At 34.1% G+C, this 15766-nt stretch overlaps 1 protein-coding gene across 8 annotated transcripts in view; it reads right to left on the bottom strand.

Annotated features, from left to right (window-relative positions):
- The window catches only part of CNOT2 (CCR4-NOT transcription complex subunit 2), a 113493-nt gene that overhangs the window by 37633 nt on the left and 60094 nt on the right, over positions 1-15766 (bottom strand). For all 8 annotated transcript variants that reach the window (XM_036865340.1, XM_036865341.1, XM_036865339.1 and 5 more), the window contains one exon: positions 7105-7227. In XM_036865340.1, the coding sequence (XP_036721235.1) occupies positions 7105-7227 (123 nt within the window). The remainder of the gene's footprint in view (positions 1-7104; positions 7228-15766) is intronic.

Here is a 15766-nt window from a genome sequence, read left to right as displayed (position 1 = left end):
CCACTGTTACTAGATATAATTCTGAAATCCATGACCAAAAAAACTCTAAAATTATTTTGTTTTACAAAATGTATATTTGAAAAACTTAATAATAGGCCAATCTGGCTCCTTCCAGCAATCCATAAAAGGAAAGAAGTGTTAATTATTCTATCCCCCTCATGCTTCCCAATAGTGATCACCTCTCGCAATTATTCCCTCCAATAAAAAGTACCTTCAATCACAAAACCTATTTCAAGAAACATTAAAATCAGTATGGTCAAGAAATAATTTTCTACATAAAAAATGACTTCAAAATGCAACAAAGTATTATTAAATAAAAATTCCCTGACCACAAAAGCAATTTAAAAATGAAATATATAAGTTTTTAAGTGTTCCTTAAAAATTCATTGTACAGGGGCTTCCCTGGTGGCGCAGTGGTTGAGAATCTGCCTGCCAATGCAGGGGACACGGGTTCAAGCCCTGGTCTGGGAAGATCCCACATGCTGGAGCGACTAGGCCCGTAAGCCACAACTACTGAGCCTGCGCGTCTGGAGCCTGTGCTCCGCAACAAGAGAGGCCGCGATAGTGAGAGGCCCGTGCACCGCGATGAAGAGTGGCCCCCACTTGCCGCAACTAGAGAAAGCCCTCGCACAGAAACGAAGACCCAACACAGCCATAAATAAATAAAAAAAAAAAAAAAAAAAAAAATTCATTGCACAATATACTTAAAGGTATGGTGATAATATAATTCCTAGCATTCTGTTATTTATTTCAGGATGAAAACAACAAAGAAATATGATTTTGCCTATATCATATCTACAAACAAAAAAAACCCAAAAAGTTTTAAATCTAGATAGAATATGAAAAACATTTAAAAATTAAAAACAGTATGGTTAAAAAAATAAGAAACCACTGAAGTCAGAATGAAATCTAGTAAACAAAAAGAAAGACTATTAGAAGATAATATATTAAAAAGATCAAAAGAAGAAAGGGACAAGAAAGGAAGCAGGCAGGAAAACAAAATAGTCAGTTAAGTCATAGGATCTGGTAGCTTATGAATCAGAAATCAATAACAAATTATGAGTTTACCAGATATTTCAAGTAATTTTGATTAAAACATTAAGTTTTCAAAAATAACATTTTCAGAAAGTGTAATATATGCTGAAATAGTCAATGTAATTAATTCCTATAGAACATTTAACATTCAAAACATACTAAAGAAAGTATGGCAACGAAGATCTCTATATTATGTTGTCTGAATTTTAGGTTAGAGCCAAAGCACAAATTTAAAGGTACATTAAAGGCTCTTAATATGCACTGCTAAACTGTTTTCTACAAAGTTTGTATTAATTATGCTTCCACAGCAGTTACTTCAATGTTCCCTCACAGATAATGGCTACTCTTCCACTTAAAAACAAAAACCAAAAAACCAAACAACAACAACAAAAACCCTCTTTGCTAGTATGAAGAGGAATAAAATGGTATTTTCTGACTATGATTTTTTTATGATTGTTATTTACTGGATGAAAAATTTCGTAATTATTTTTGTAGATGTATCAAAATTTGTTATATCTTTTAAGTATATCATTTTAACTCCCTTTTATAAATAGGCTTTTATCTTTAAAATAACAGAGTTTGAAGATTATTTAAACGGCAATGAATTTAAGAGATTTTTAGAACACTGCCTTCAAATCATTTGACATTTAATTCTAATTTCTTTAAAGTCTGATTTATTTACATTTAACTCTATTAGGTTATTGTTGCCATATAAAATTTTGACATACTTATATACATTCAAATTAAAAGTTTTAAAGGTTATTTTTGAGTTTTTTTAGGTAAATAATCGTATCTGCAAATAATATTAATTTTGTTATTTTCAATATCAACTCATTTCCTTCCTTTTCTCTAACAAAAAGACTCAGTAAGAGCCCACTATCTCCTACATCTTATAATAAGTTTAAGAACACAGCAGTAAACTAGAGAGGCAAGGTCCTTGCCTTTGTTAAACTTAAATACTAGTGGAGTAGACAGGAGAATAAATAATTAATAAATACATACTTCAGGAAGAGATAGTTGCTGTAACTGTTAAAATGCAAGAAAGAAGTTAGAAGGATATAGTAGTAGTACTGACAGTATATACAAGGCTACTTAGGAAAAGAGTGATCAGAAAGGCTTCTCGGGTAAGATAGATTAACAGATACCTGGATGTAGTGAGAGAGAATACCATGTGAAGATCTGAAAAAACTAAGCATAAGGTCCTGAGACAGAAACAAATTCAATGAGCTGGAGAGTCAGCCAGGATGACTCTGTATGTAGTTAAACACTAATCATGAGGATGACAACAATAATGGTGATAGAAGGTATCCTTATTTTATACTAGATTTTAACAAAATATTGATTATAAATTGGCCTGAGAGAAATCCTAGTTGGCATAATTGCTGTAGGCTAACACAAGTATGAAAGTTAGGTACGAGTTCAAAATGGTTGCCATTTGTCAAAACAAGGAAGTAGTCTACTCTAATCAGTTTCATGAGTTTTTTTCTTTTTTAAGTAAGGATAGGTGCTACATTTCATGTCTTTACAGCACATATTAAAACAAGGGAAAAGAGGTTCCCACAAGTTTGTGCGTCTAAAATGATTATGCTTAATTAAGAATCACCAAATGAGTGCAACAAAGACTCAAAAGACTAGAAAATACGTTAGCAATCAAAATACAGATATAGTTTTTAAGAAAACCCTAAAATTGCTTAGATTATACTGCCCCCAAAGAGTTGTCTATTGTGTCTTATATGAATGTTTTTCATTTTCTATAAGTCTCCAAAAAAAGATTATAATTAAAAACAAATAATTAAAAATCACACAATTACATGATACAGGAACTATCAGTATCCAAGCTTTACATATAGATAAGGAAACCAAGGCATGGAAGAGGTCATATAACTTGCCTAAAGCCACAGAGCTAATAAATGACAGCGCTAAGATTCAAAAAAGGAAAAGGGAAAGGGAGAAATCAAGCCCACATCTGCCTACGATTTACTTAATCTTGTGAAAACATTTAAGTAATATATCTGTAATATTTATATTACTTTTATACCTCAAAAACAGCAAATTCAGCATTCTTCTGAAAGACACATACATGTACAGGCATCTCTTGAAATAAAAGGCCTTGGAAAATATGACGCAGCCCTAAAGAAATACTTAGCAATTTAATCAGCACACAATCTTATAAAGAACAGTTTACCAAGTACTTCTACAACCATGCATATGATGAAGAACAATTACGTTTTATGCTCTATGGTTAGGGTAAATCAGGAATTGGTTAGGTTTTGGGGGTCTTTTTGCTTTTGGGGTTTTTTTTGGATAGTTGGCTTAACGATTCACTGAACTACTGGCCAGTTTTCCTTTATCATAAATTACAATTTAAAATAATTTTCTCACTGTTGCCAGGAAATAATACAAAATTATCCCAGTCATTTATTTATTATGTTTAAATTTTTTCTCTTCAAAAGCCTTATAAAGCACCAAATAATCATTATCTGCAGATGATATACATAACTACCAAAAAAACCAAAAGAATCAATGGCATAATGTTATTATTATTCATTATAGTAGCAACATTTAATATTTACTATTTGGTCTTCTATAAGTTTTGCATACAGTTATCATTCAGTCCTTAAAACCACCACCCATTAGACATGTACTATTATTCTTATTTTATAGATGAGAAAACTGAGACATACAGAGACTGAGTAACTTGCCCAAGGACACAGCTAGTAAACCCTGTGACTGAGATATAAACTCATAAAATAGAATGTCCAGAGCCCATACTCCCAATCAACAAAAACTAATAAAAAGAGTTTTGTAAGGTAGTTGGTTATAAAATAAATATATACACATACAAACTATTTCATATATCAGTAAAAACCAATTAGAAAAATGTAATGAAAACGGCAACCATAAAACCCTACTTATTAAACGGCATAAAGAACAGAAATAGAAGAGAGACATACCTTTCTGAAAGAAGGTAAACATCAGTGTAAATGTGCAACAGTAAAAAACATTTTTGTAAAGGATGTGAAAGACCTTACCTGGCTAAGATGTGAAAATTGCCTATAAAGCTACAGCTATTCAACTATGTTGTAGTTCTTCCAAAGAATCAATATGATATACAGAACAAGAGTTAAGAAACATCCCCAAAAAATCAGACATTAGTATATATAAGGGAGAATTCCAATTAGTCATAAATGAATGGTCTAACTCAGGGGTGGGCAATTTACTGAATGCAGGCCAAATCCAGCACACTGCTTATATTTGTAGGGTGCATAAATTAAGAATGGTTTTTCACGTTTTAAATGGTTATATAAATACCTACATATTATCCTTTATTTAGCCTCTTGGCCCACAAAGCCTAAAATATTTACTATCTGGTTCTTTATGGAAAAGCCTTCTAACCTGTGATCTAAACTATAAAAAAAGTGTTGGGACAACTGGATACCAGATAACCTTATGGGGGTGGGGGGGTGGCACGAGGAGAGTAATCTGGCACCACAAAATTCACACCTTAATCCAAAACACATTTCTAATGAATGTAGTTATATGTGTAGAACTAAGCACAAAAGTGCTAGAAGAAAGTAGGTGGGGAAAGTCTTCCTAGGTATGATCTCAAAAACTGAAAACATTAAAACCAAAAAACCCACACAAAACTGATAAGTCAAATTCAATAAAAATGATAAATATTTTTATATTAAAAAAAACCTGAAAGCAAAAAGCTGAAAAACTATTTATGACAAGAGGTTATTAACCTTAATATATGGAAAACACTGACAAATAAACAAGACTTATCCTCTCAATACAGAAATAGAAAATGGCACAAAAACAGTAATCCACAAAGGAAGAAATAAAAATGGCCAACTACACGGAAAAGACACATTGCCCTGTGTGTGTGTGTGTGTGTGTGTGTGTGTGTGTGTGTGTGTGTGTGTGTGTGTGTGTGTAAATTAAGCAATGTTTTACTGCACATTAAAACAGTAAGTTTCTTTTGTTTATCTGTAAAAACTTAAAGATAATAGCTGGTATTCTCAAGGGCACAGAGAGTGCTGATGAGAGTAAAAATTGGTACAAACTTTCTAGTGAAAGACATGTCAATATGGCCCAGAGATTTAACTATTAATATATTTTAAAATAAAAATATGTGAAATATAGAATCAAAATTTTAGCCGTAAATTATTCCCGACTAGCATTATTGGTAATTTTCCCCCTCCCCGACCCCACGCATATTTTCTAAAATTTGTGCAATACCCCTTATTATTTTGTAATGAAAAAAGTATCAGCAACACAGAAATTTATAAGTAGCTACTATATTATTATTCCCATTTTCAGATGAGAAAACTGAGGCTTGGAGAAGTTCTTGCTAATAGGCAAAGCCAAGATCCAAACCCATATCTGTCCTGTTTTAGAGCCCAAATTCTTAATCTCCATGTCTTACTACCTTATTAATTCATTAAAAAAAAAAAGTTTTGTGAAGCAAATCATTCTGTTATTTCTGTGACAATTAACCTGGAATAGTAACTAACATATGTATATGACTGTATGTAAGAATTCTGACTAAAAAATTCTGACATATAATACAGTATTTCTGTTCCCTAGAAGACAGACATCTCTGTCATTCATTTTCTGCACATACTTTTTTAAGAATTTCAGTTTGAAAGCTTTATACCTTCCTGATAAGAAAGAATGCTTTTCATCAATAAGTAATATTCCACTACCATTTTTGCATCAATCTTAACTTGCACTGTACAATCACAGTAACACACATGCAGATTAGTTTCTGCAGTGATGCTACTGGAAAGACATCCCAAATTATTTAACTATAGCATTAAATCTTAAGCTTAGAAATTTATGTAAAAAATAATTGTTATAATTTACATCAAATAGCAAATAGCTAGAAAGGCAGTAAGATAACAGAAAATTAATTAGATGACATTATTCTGTCAGCTACTCAACTGCACAAGAAAGCCACCAAACACAAAATTTGAAGAGTCCTAATAATGCACTTGATAGTCTGTTGCCAAAATGACAAAATTTTCAAATAAAAATAAAGGGGAATAACACCAAAACAGGAAAACAAAACAAAACAAAACCCCACCAAAATTCTAACTTAAACCTTGAGTAAGCCTATTTGTGAAATTCTAAGACACAGGAAGTAATTTACTAATGATCAACTTTAATGAAAAATGATGGCATTTGTTACAAAACTTAGAATTTTGAAAGTGTTTTAAAACATCAGTAAGAACCTCATTAGATTAATATCTAGAGTAAATTGCTGTATAGACAGGGAAATTAGGAATAGCAAGTTTATAAAAGTTTGAAAGGGAAAAAAAAGTTGGGCAGGTACAAAGCACAAGAATGCAACTGGTTTGACTACAGTATATAGCGTATAATTTAAAGTAGCTTAACAGAATTTGAAAACAACAATGGAATTTATTTTAAAATATTTTATCAATTTGCTAATTATGACTTGGCTGTGTTCTAAATCCTTTCATTCCAAAAGAGATTACTGAACTACTAACCTTCCAAAGCATTTAACTCATACTTCTATAATATATCATCTTCCATGTTTTTGAATACAGTTCTTCAAAATTTTTCTATTGTAGCATACTTATAGCTAACAGAGGAGAGATGGTCTGCCTATCTGAGGCCTAGGATTATAACCAGAATATTAGAAAGCAAAGGAAAGGTTTCATTGCAGCCTGACATTATATCTTTAAATCTGTACAAATCAGCTTTCTGCTCTTTATAAAAGTATTGTTTTAATATAAAAGCAAGTTATTTCACAAATTAAAAAAACAATGGATGTTCTAGAAGTAATACCTTGTTTACCCCATGTCTTTTGAGTACTTCCTACCACAGTATTACCATATCCCAACTTGAGAATCATATAACATTTTGTCTCCAATAAGAATGTAAGAAAGCTCATCATCTTTGTATCCCCAGGGCCTAGCACTATGCCTAAAACATAGTCACTCAACCAAAGGTGGTACTCTACAGTTCATATACTGCTTTTCAGGAATCAGAAAGAGACAGACATATACTATTGAGTAAACACAGCTTAACTGGTTAACTTACATCTTTTTCTGACCGATGCGGAAACATAGAAGACTGGCTGTAGTACATGTTTTCGTCATGGTAGTCACTGTCGACCCCCTCTACAAACTTCTTTCTTGAAGCACCAAACATGCTGTTTGTCACCTAAACAAAAATATTACTTTTATCAAGAATAACATTTTGGAAAATGTCAGGCTTTACCTTACTCCTATGCGGAAAACATAAAATGAAGGGAGCATTGCTAAGATAAAGAAACAGATCAACTAAGAATTAATGATACAGGTGAGAAAGTCGTAACAGTGCAGTAGTAAATGTTTACTTTCAGGCCCTGAAATCAAGAGGAGAAACTTAAAGTCTGTCACATGCAATGATTCCAATTATTTTAAAAGAAAAAATATCACTTATTCTTGAAAATTGGCAACCCAATATAATTTTCCCATATAAAGATTTTTTAAAAATTGTTTGGGTTTAATTATTCAAAATTTTCACATGCATCTTCAACATTAGTGTCTTTGTCATCGCTACACCTACTTTTTAAATTATGTTTTCCAGAACATATCATCTTCACTTACAATCTAAGTTTACTGAGATACAGCACTTTTTGAGTCCATGTATAATGGCACACTGGAAATCTTATCTCAAGCCACAAGCTCTCACTCATGTAATAGTAGGATAATTTTTTCACTCATCATCCTGGTATAAATTTATGATCTCTACTACATAACCTGCTTACTCTTTTGCTTTTTAAGTCTTTACCATATCCAACACTAGTAATTTTGAGCCCTCATCAAGATAATTACTAAATCTGTGCTAATTTTTATTTTATTTTATTTTTTTCCATAAGGTGACCTGTATAAAGCTTCCAAAACTATCAATTGACAGCTTATTTAATTAAGGTCAATGTGTCTTATCCCTAATAGTACTTTGCAGTTCAAAGTAAACTGAAATGTCATGATAGGAGAGATTTGTAAAGACTAGAATACACAGTGACTATATTTTTTCACAAAAAAAAAATGGGGAAAAACTCATCAAATTTGACATCCATCTGGTACACTCATTATGAAGTGTACCATAATGTAAGGGTATTTTCTTCCACTGTAAGAAAAAAGGAACTTTCTTTTACTTCTCATTTCAAAATGAAACACTGTAGTTACTACTGTTAATCAGTAGACATGGTGAACTGGTATACTGCAGATCTTAAGGCCAAATTTGATGTGCAAGTTTGTTGAAAACATCCATGTTATTTAATAATTGCTTTATATTTTAAGTTCCTTGTTAAATCTGTAAGAAACTCAAATATTTAAGTATTCTTCCTGTTGAAGTCTGAGAAAAAGCTATTCAGTTAAATATGAACACCAGTCTGAAGACAACTTAACCACTGCTTTGTTTTATGTTTTTAGGCTATATATCTCTTTAGGTGTGAAATACAGAAAGATATTTTCAAGGATCTATTAATTTGTTAGAACATACTTTATTTTCTTTGGGCAGTGGACTCCCTGGTGAATCTCAGGCAAGTGCTTCTATAACTCTGAATGTAATTTTAGGGACTAGGTAGGATCCCTCATGCCTAGCCTCTAACCCCCTAAGTAGTCCCTAATAGGAAAGAGAGGTGTTTTTTTAGTGAGTTTTATTTCAGAAAAGTAACAGTGGAAAAAAGCACTTTAGAGTCTGTAAATTAAGACTCTTTACACATGAGATTTTAAAGGTTTGTTTTGTAAAAGTTAAGGATACATTTAATTCTCTTTAAAGGACAATTACTACTGAGTTCTAATTCTAAAAAAGGATAAACACAGGAAAATGGCATGAAACTTGCAGAATTCACTAAAATTTCAGGAGCGTACCAGGATATCTCTCATCAAATTTTACGTACATAAGTCAAATGGATGCAAAGTGAACTCTTAACAATTGTGATGTAACATTTATCATCAAAACCAATTACAGACTCTTAGAATCCTAAAATTGAAATTAATTGTACTGAATAAAAAAACTTCATTCTAATACTGTGCAAAGAGGTTTTACTGTTTTGAAAGCAAAACTAAACACGTGAAATGCCTCAGACAGAGGAAAACAGAAATGTTCTCTTTCATCAATACCAAATTTTCCCAGACTCACTGTGTGTGTGCCAGAGGGAGGGAGAGAAAACACAAACATGTAGAATTCCATTTTTGTTTTGTGTGCTTCAACACAGAAATTACACAACAGTGAAAATACTAATTATTTTTACATGACTTCAGCAAAAAAAAAAAAAAAAGAAAAGAGGTAAGAGTGTAATACTCTGCCTTCAAATGCAAGCCCCAGTCCCAGGGATGGGTACTGGTATGAAACAAAGAATTCTCTGATCCATGGCAAAATCAGAAAGAAAAAGGAAGACAACATAGTAAGTTTTTCAAAAAAGCTAGTTTTGGGCTTCCCTGGTGGTGCAGTGGTTAAGAATCCACCTGCCAATGCAGGGGACACGGGTTTGAGCCCTGGTCCGGGAAGATCCCACGTGCCGTGGAACAACTAAGCCCGTGCACCACAACTACTGAGACTGCGTTCTAGAGCCCGCGAGCCACAACTACTGAGCCCGCGTGCCTAGAGCCCGTGCTCTGCAACAAGAGAAGCCACCGCAATGAGAAGCCCACACACCACAAGGAAGAGTAGCCCCTGCTTGCCGCAGCTAGAGAAAGCCAGCGCACAGCAACAAAGACCCAGCTCAGCCAAAAAAAAAAAAAAAAAAGTTAGTTTTATTTAATTTTAAAGGGTGTGTCCTGTATTCCATACAGAATGATGAAATGGAGTAGAAAAGTATTTTAGACTAGCCAGGAAGAGTGAAACTAGGAAAGTAACAATGAAGCAGAGAAGTAAAGGAACTAACTAGGTAAAGACAGACAGGAAGAGCAGTCAGTGCAAAGTGAACAGCAAGGTCCTCAGTGGTGCGGCTCAAGCAGAATGAATTCAGTGGAAGATGGTAGGAACTGAAGTCAGAGATACTAGTGTGAGCAGATCATGTGCCTTGCAGGCCTGGGGGACTCTGGATTTTATTCTATGTGAAATGAGAAGTCAAGAGAGGATTTGGGGGAATTCTCTGGTGGTCCAGTGGTTAGGACTCGGTGCTTTCACTGCCATGGGCCCAGGTTCAACACCTGGTCAGGGAACTAAGGTCCCACAAGCTGCACGACGCAGCCAAAAAACAAAACAAAACAAAACAAAAAAACAAAAACAAAAAAAAGAGAGAGAGAGAGGATCCGTGGGCAGTTTAAGTGACATAATTTGGCATATTTTATTTATGTATATATTTAATATGACTGTAGCTACTCTGTAAGGAATGGACAAAAGAGGGGACAAGAGTGGAAGCAGGGAAACAGGTTGGTGAGAGATGATGGTGGCTCAGACTACAGTGGTAGTGGTAGGGGATATGTCAACACTGTACTGAAATATATTAAAATTACTGGTTATATCATATATATTAAAGTCAATTTGATAAACAGAAATTTTAAAAACTAATTTAAAAACAAAATCATACTTCATTCTACATTACATATAAAATTTGTTCAAATATTTGGTATATACAATTTGTCAGCTTTCTTCAAGCAAACATATAAAGGGCTTATATCAATTCTGTTAACTGACCACCTTCTCTCTCAACTCTCATATCACATGTTTTAACAAAGGAGAAGTAAAAACCTGAGATTTCACCAAGAAAAATACATGAAATATGTTGTACCAAAAGCAATATTTCTTAAGTCTTTTTTGAATACAGATCTAAAACATGTAACTAAGACATTTTATATTTGCTTTGATTCCATAAGAACTAATCAGGAGATATATATATATATATATATATATATATACACACACACACACACACACACACACACGTTAGCTTACACTAATTCTTTCTATCACCCTGACAACCCCGCCCCACCCCCAAAAAAGAGTTGGCCTCAAAATGTAGTAGAGAGGAATTAAACTGACAAGCAGAATGGAAGCACTAAGTTGGCTGGATTTTCCCAGTAAACACCTTCATTACTTCATTAGAACTAGCTATGAGTTCCTAAGGTCAAACATTCTTAATATCTAAATATAATATTTCAAAGCCAAATGCAGTAACTCAGAATACTCACAGAAGAATTCACAAAACCTCAAACTTGAGATAATCTTAACCAACAACTTCAAAGACGGGTAAAGTGGCCCCTGATCCAGGTGGGATGAACAGTAATTACAAAAGGGAAGGAATAAGAGGCAAGGCCTGGATGGAGCTTTTTAAATGGTCACAGAAACAAAGTAGGACACTTTACAAGTGAAACTTCAAAAATAAATTTAGATAGATAGATAGATAGATAAGTAGATAGATAGGCAGACAGAGATAAGTAGATAGATAGGCAGACAGATAGGAAAGGGTGAAAAATAGATCATATCCAAGGCAGGATGGGCAGTATTTAATCTTGCACAATTTTCCTTCAGCAAGACCTCTGGAGAGGAACTTACTCTAAAATCATTTATTGTCTATCATGCTGGCATGCTGGCATGCTGGCCCAGGCATGGAATCTTATTCCCAGGGAACAGAAACACATCCCATGGCAGAGTGGTCCTTTTCCTGATAGCAAACAAATATAGTTTGATTTTGAAATCTATCTCCAGTCTTAAGGTTCCAGCAGCATATTTTAAAGTGCTGCTAGACATTTCTGTATGAGAAGTACATTTTAATAAACTAAATCAGTAATATTTAAAACTGACTTTCCAAGTTACTTTCTCCTGTTCTGTTGCGCATATCATCACATTCTAATCTTTCTTCACAGTGGCTTTCACATTTGTTTTTTGCCATTCTACCTATCACCTTCTTAGTTTAAGCTATGGACTAGATTTTGTTTAGCCCTCTGACTGATCTCCCTTCACATTTCAGTGAACATGCTGAGGGTTTCCTATATGAATTATGCCAGAACCTGTGCTAATGAACACAAAAGCTGAGTAACAGCCCCAAGTCTTGAACAAGCTCACAGCCTAGCTAGGAGAAACACCTGTAAATAAACAATTACAGTATGAAAATCTGTACAGGTGTTTTGGGAACACAAATAAGGGAATATCTAACTATCTGAGGGAAACAATTGAAAGATCTTATAAAGTAATATTTGAACAAATATTTAAATGTTAAAAAATTTTTTAAATTAATTAATTAATTTATTTATTTTTGGCTGTGTTGGGTCTTCGTTTCTGTGCGAGGGCTTTCTCTAGTTGCGGCGAGCGGGGGCCACTCTTCATCGCGGTGCACGGGCCTCTCACTGTCGCGGCCTCTCTTGTTGCAGAGCACAGGCTCCAGACGCGCAGGCTCAGTAGTTGTGGCTCACAGGCCCAGTTGCTCCGCGGCACGTGGGATCTTCCCAAACCAGGGCTCGAACCCGTGTCCCCTGCATTGGCAGGCAGATTCTCAACCACTGTGCCACCAGGGAAGCCCCCCAAATTTTTTTCTTATTTTAAAAAAAGGAGAAGAGTGTAGGGTGGGAGATGAAGCAAACTTTGGCATAAGAAACAGCAGGCATAAGTTCTCGGAAGTGAGAGAAAGCCCAGAAACACAAAACTTTTAATACAGGCAACAAGGAGGATGTCTGGAAGGACAATGATAGGTGGTAAGGAAAAATAGGCTAAATTTCAATGCCAGGTTAAGAGGGCAAGGATATAGACTGGAAAGCCAGGTACAAAATTCTAGGTGAAGACTTCCCTCAACTAACACTTTACTATGATGTCATATTCATAACCACTACAACGACTTTGTCACTTTCCTACTCTCGTATCTCTTGTTAATTTCCCCTAAAGGATGCAGACCAATATTCCTGCGATCACGACCTTAACATAATTTTGCAGCAGTAATTATCTCAAAATCCAACAACAACCTTATGCCTCAGCTTAATTTGGGTTATTCACAGTTGTTCCTATACATGATAATGTCTGGAAAATGCCATCTGTAACCCCTGACATCTTCAACAATTAAAACTTAAGCTGAGCAGATTAAGTCTAAATATTTATTGAAATCATCCATATCTTTCCATCTCCGTCATTTCTGAGAACAAGCATTTCCAATATCCTTCAATCAGGTCTTTATTAATCCATTCTCATTCCCCTCAAATTTACTCTCCCACATCAGCCAAGTAAATTTTTAAAATAAAAATTTAACAGTCATGGCCCTGCTGATTGAAATGCCTCAACAGCTTTCCAAATCAGTAATAAGGCTTATAAGGCCCTATGTAACCTCTCTGACCTTAACTGTCTCCACAGGTCCCCTGTCACCACTAAACTGCTGCCACACCTTCAGTTACTCAAACCCAAGTTCTCTTCCGCCTCCGGACCTTTGCATAGGCTGATACCTCTACGTAGAATGCTCCTTCTCCCATTCTTTGAAACTTTCATACTAAATCAGGACCCCTGGTTTGCAGTCATTGAAAATACTTTATCATAACTATAATTATACAATAATAAGAAATAACTTTTATTGACCACTTACTATAATGCCAGGCAATATACTCCAAATGTTTCAAAATGTATTTATATAATCTTCATAATTTACTTAGTAATAACTATATAAACATGTATGTAATCCTCATGTATTTACTTATTTAGTCTTCATTTTTAGATGAGAAAATTAAGAACTGGAGAAGCTGGGTAACTTGCCCAAGGTCACATATCTGATGTGCCCAAGATTCCATATCTGATAAGTGACAGAGACGGGATATGATCCCAGACAATCTGCTAGAGTCCCCCCTTTTAACCACGATAGTACACTGACTCTCAGACATACAACTAATAGTTTAATGTTTGTATTCTCCCCAAACTGTAAGCTTCATGACGGGAGAAGCAGTAAAGGGCAAAAAGGGGTGGGGGGCTTACTTTGCAGTAAACAATGGTAAGTAGAGGGTGCCACATCAAATATTTGTGCATGTCAAAAAAAGATCTCTTTAGCAGAAGAATGAGAATGAACTGACTAGAGGTATGTGAAACAAACGTTAGTCTCTACCAGACTGATCATATTTATTTTAGAGAAAGCAACAATAATTTTAGAATAAAATTATGCTTAAAAGAAAGAACACCACTACACCAATTAAAAAGTAATTACTATTTCCATATTCTAAATTAACTAATATTTTTACTTTCAAAATATAGTGAACATAATTTAATCGTTCAAGGAATTAGAATGGTTATTACAAACCTCTAAATTTTTATTATAAGCTACTGAAATAGACACTGTAGCATTAAACGAGTAGAATATGTTTACCAATTGGGTTAAAACAAGACCAAATCCCTAATGGCAACTTTTTCTTGTGATTCTATTTCTAAAGTAGCCAGGAGTTTTACTGTTAACATGCTGATACATGTGTCCCATCATAAAATCAACTCTTTCACAACACTGAGGTACGAAGACTTTTCTATAGCCAGCAACTTTTCATCTTTAGCAACAGAGTATGCATCCACCTTGTATTATAAAGGGTAAAGAGAGCCAAATGTAGGTGGGGGTTGGGGGTGACAGGACTGCTCTTTTACTCCTTTTTCCCTAATGGAGATTTTACTACTTCACTCTGATTGCTGAATACAAAATTTGACTTCTTACTTTTCCCTCCCAATTTCATATTCACTATCAGCAAACACTTCACACACATACATATACACACAAGTTCTCTGTTGTTTATAAAGCAGGCAGAAAATTAATAAAAACCATAGTCAATTGCCATTAACATTTATCTGCCTTTATCAAGATGTAGTCAATCAAAATTGAAACCAATCATGAGAAGCCATAATACCTGAAGATAATCTGGTTATCTTTATTACTGGCTTTTAGAGGGAAAAGCTGATAGGTCAAATCCACTGAGACACTGCCCAAATTCTATGGAACTAGAATACTGTACACCTATATCAAATATGATATACTACCACCTAGAAATATTAATAACCCAAGGAACTTTTGTTTTAGTGGTATTTTTTGGTAATAGGATTCTGAGCTACCAATCCTACTTCACAACTGTTATAAATAATCCTAATTTTATTTCACCTGGAAAACACTAAAAAAAAAAAAAGAAAAGAAAAGAAATGGGATTAAATAAAGGAGAGAAAGGCACTTACATTAGAAAAAAAATCTAGCTCCTCAAAGAACAAAGAATTTAATATCTGGAAGTCTTTAGGAAAAGAACAAATGATCTTTCCTCCTATTAAAAAACATACTACTCTTGAAGTCCTACTAGTTCTAGAATACTATGTCGTGATATCTATAATATAAATAAATGTATAATGAATAGTTTATTAATCTACTTAGGATGGATCTAAAAAAAGTGAAGATTTAGATAAATTTTAAATTGATAATTTCTAAATTCATCAACTTAAATTGATAGGGAAGTAAAAGCAATTCATTTCATAGTTTTAGTAAATGCAGACTGCCTGATAAATGAGCAATAAAAGCCTTAATGAATACTGAAAAGGCAGTTAATAGGTAGATGCAAAGGAAACTTTGACTGGAAATGTGATTCAGCAGAAAACTAGGGGCTTATAGGAACATACCAACAATCATTATTTTGGAGAGTAGTTAAATATTTTGGCACAGAGTTCTTTACAGGGGTTACAGGAATACTTCGTAAGAGATATCATCCCCCGCAAAACAGGGTAGCTCACATTTGATGAAAAGATAGAGAGGGCATGCCAGGAGAGCGATGAAAACATATCA

Source organism: Balaenoptera musculus, chromosome 10 (assembly GCF_009873245.2).
Source record: "Balaenoptera musculus isolate JJ_BM4_2016_0621 chromosome 10, mBalMus1.pri.v3, whole genome shotgun sequence".
In the NCBI taxonomy this organism is placed as follows: Eukaryota; Metazoa; Chordata; class Mammalia; order Artiodactyla; family Balaenopteridae; genus Balaenoptera; species Balaenoptera musculus.
The sequence above is the reverse complement of the archived record's forward strand: the minus strand, read 5'-3'. Positions and strand labels throughout refer to the sequence as shown.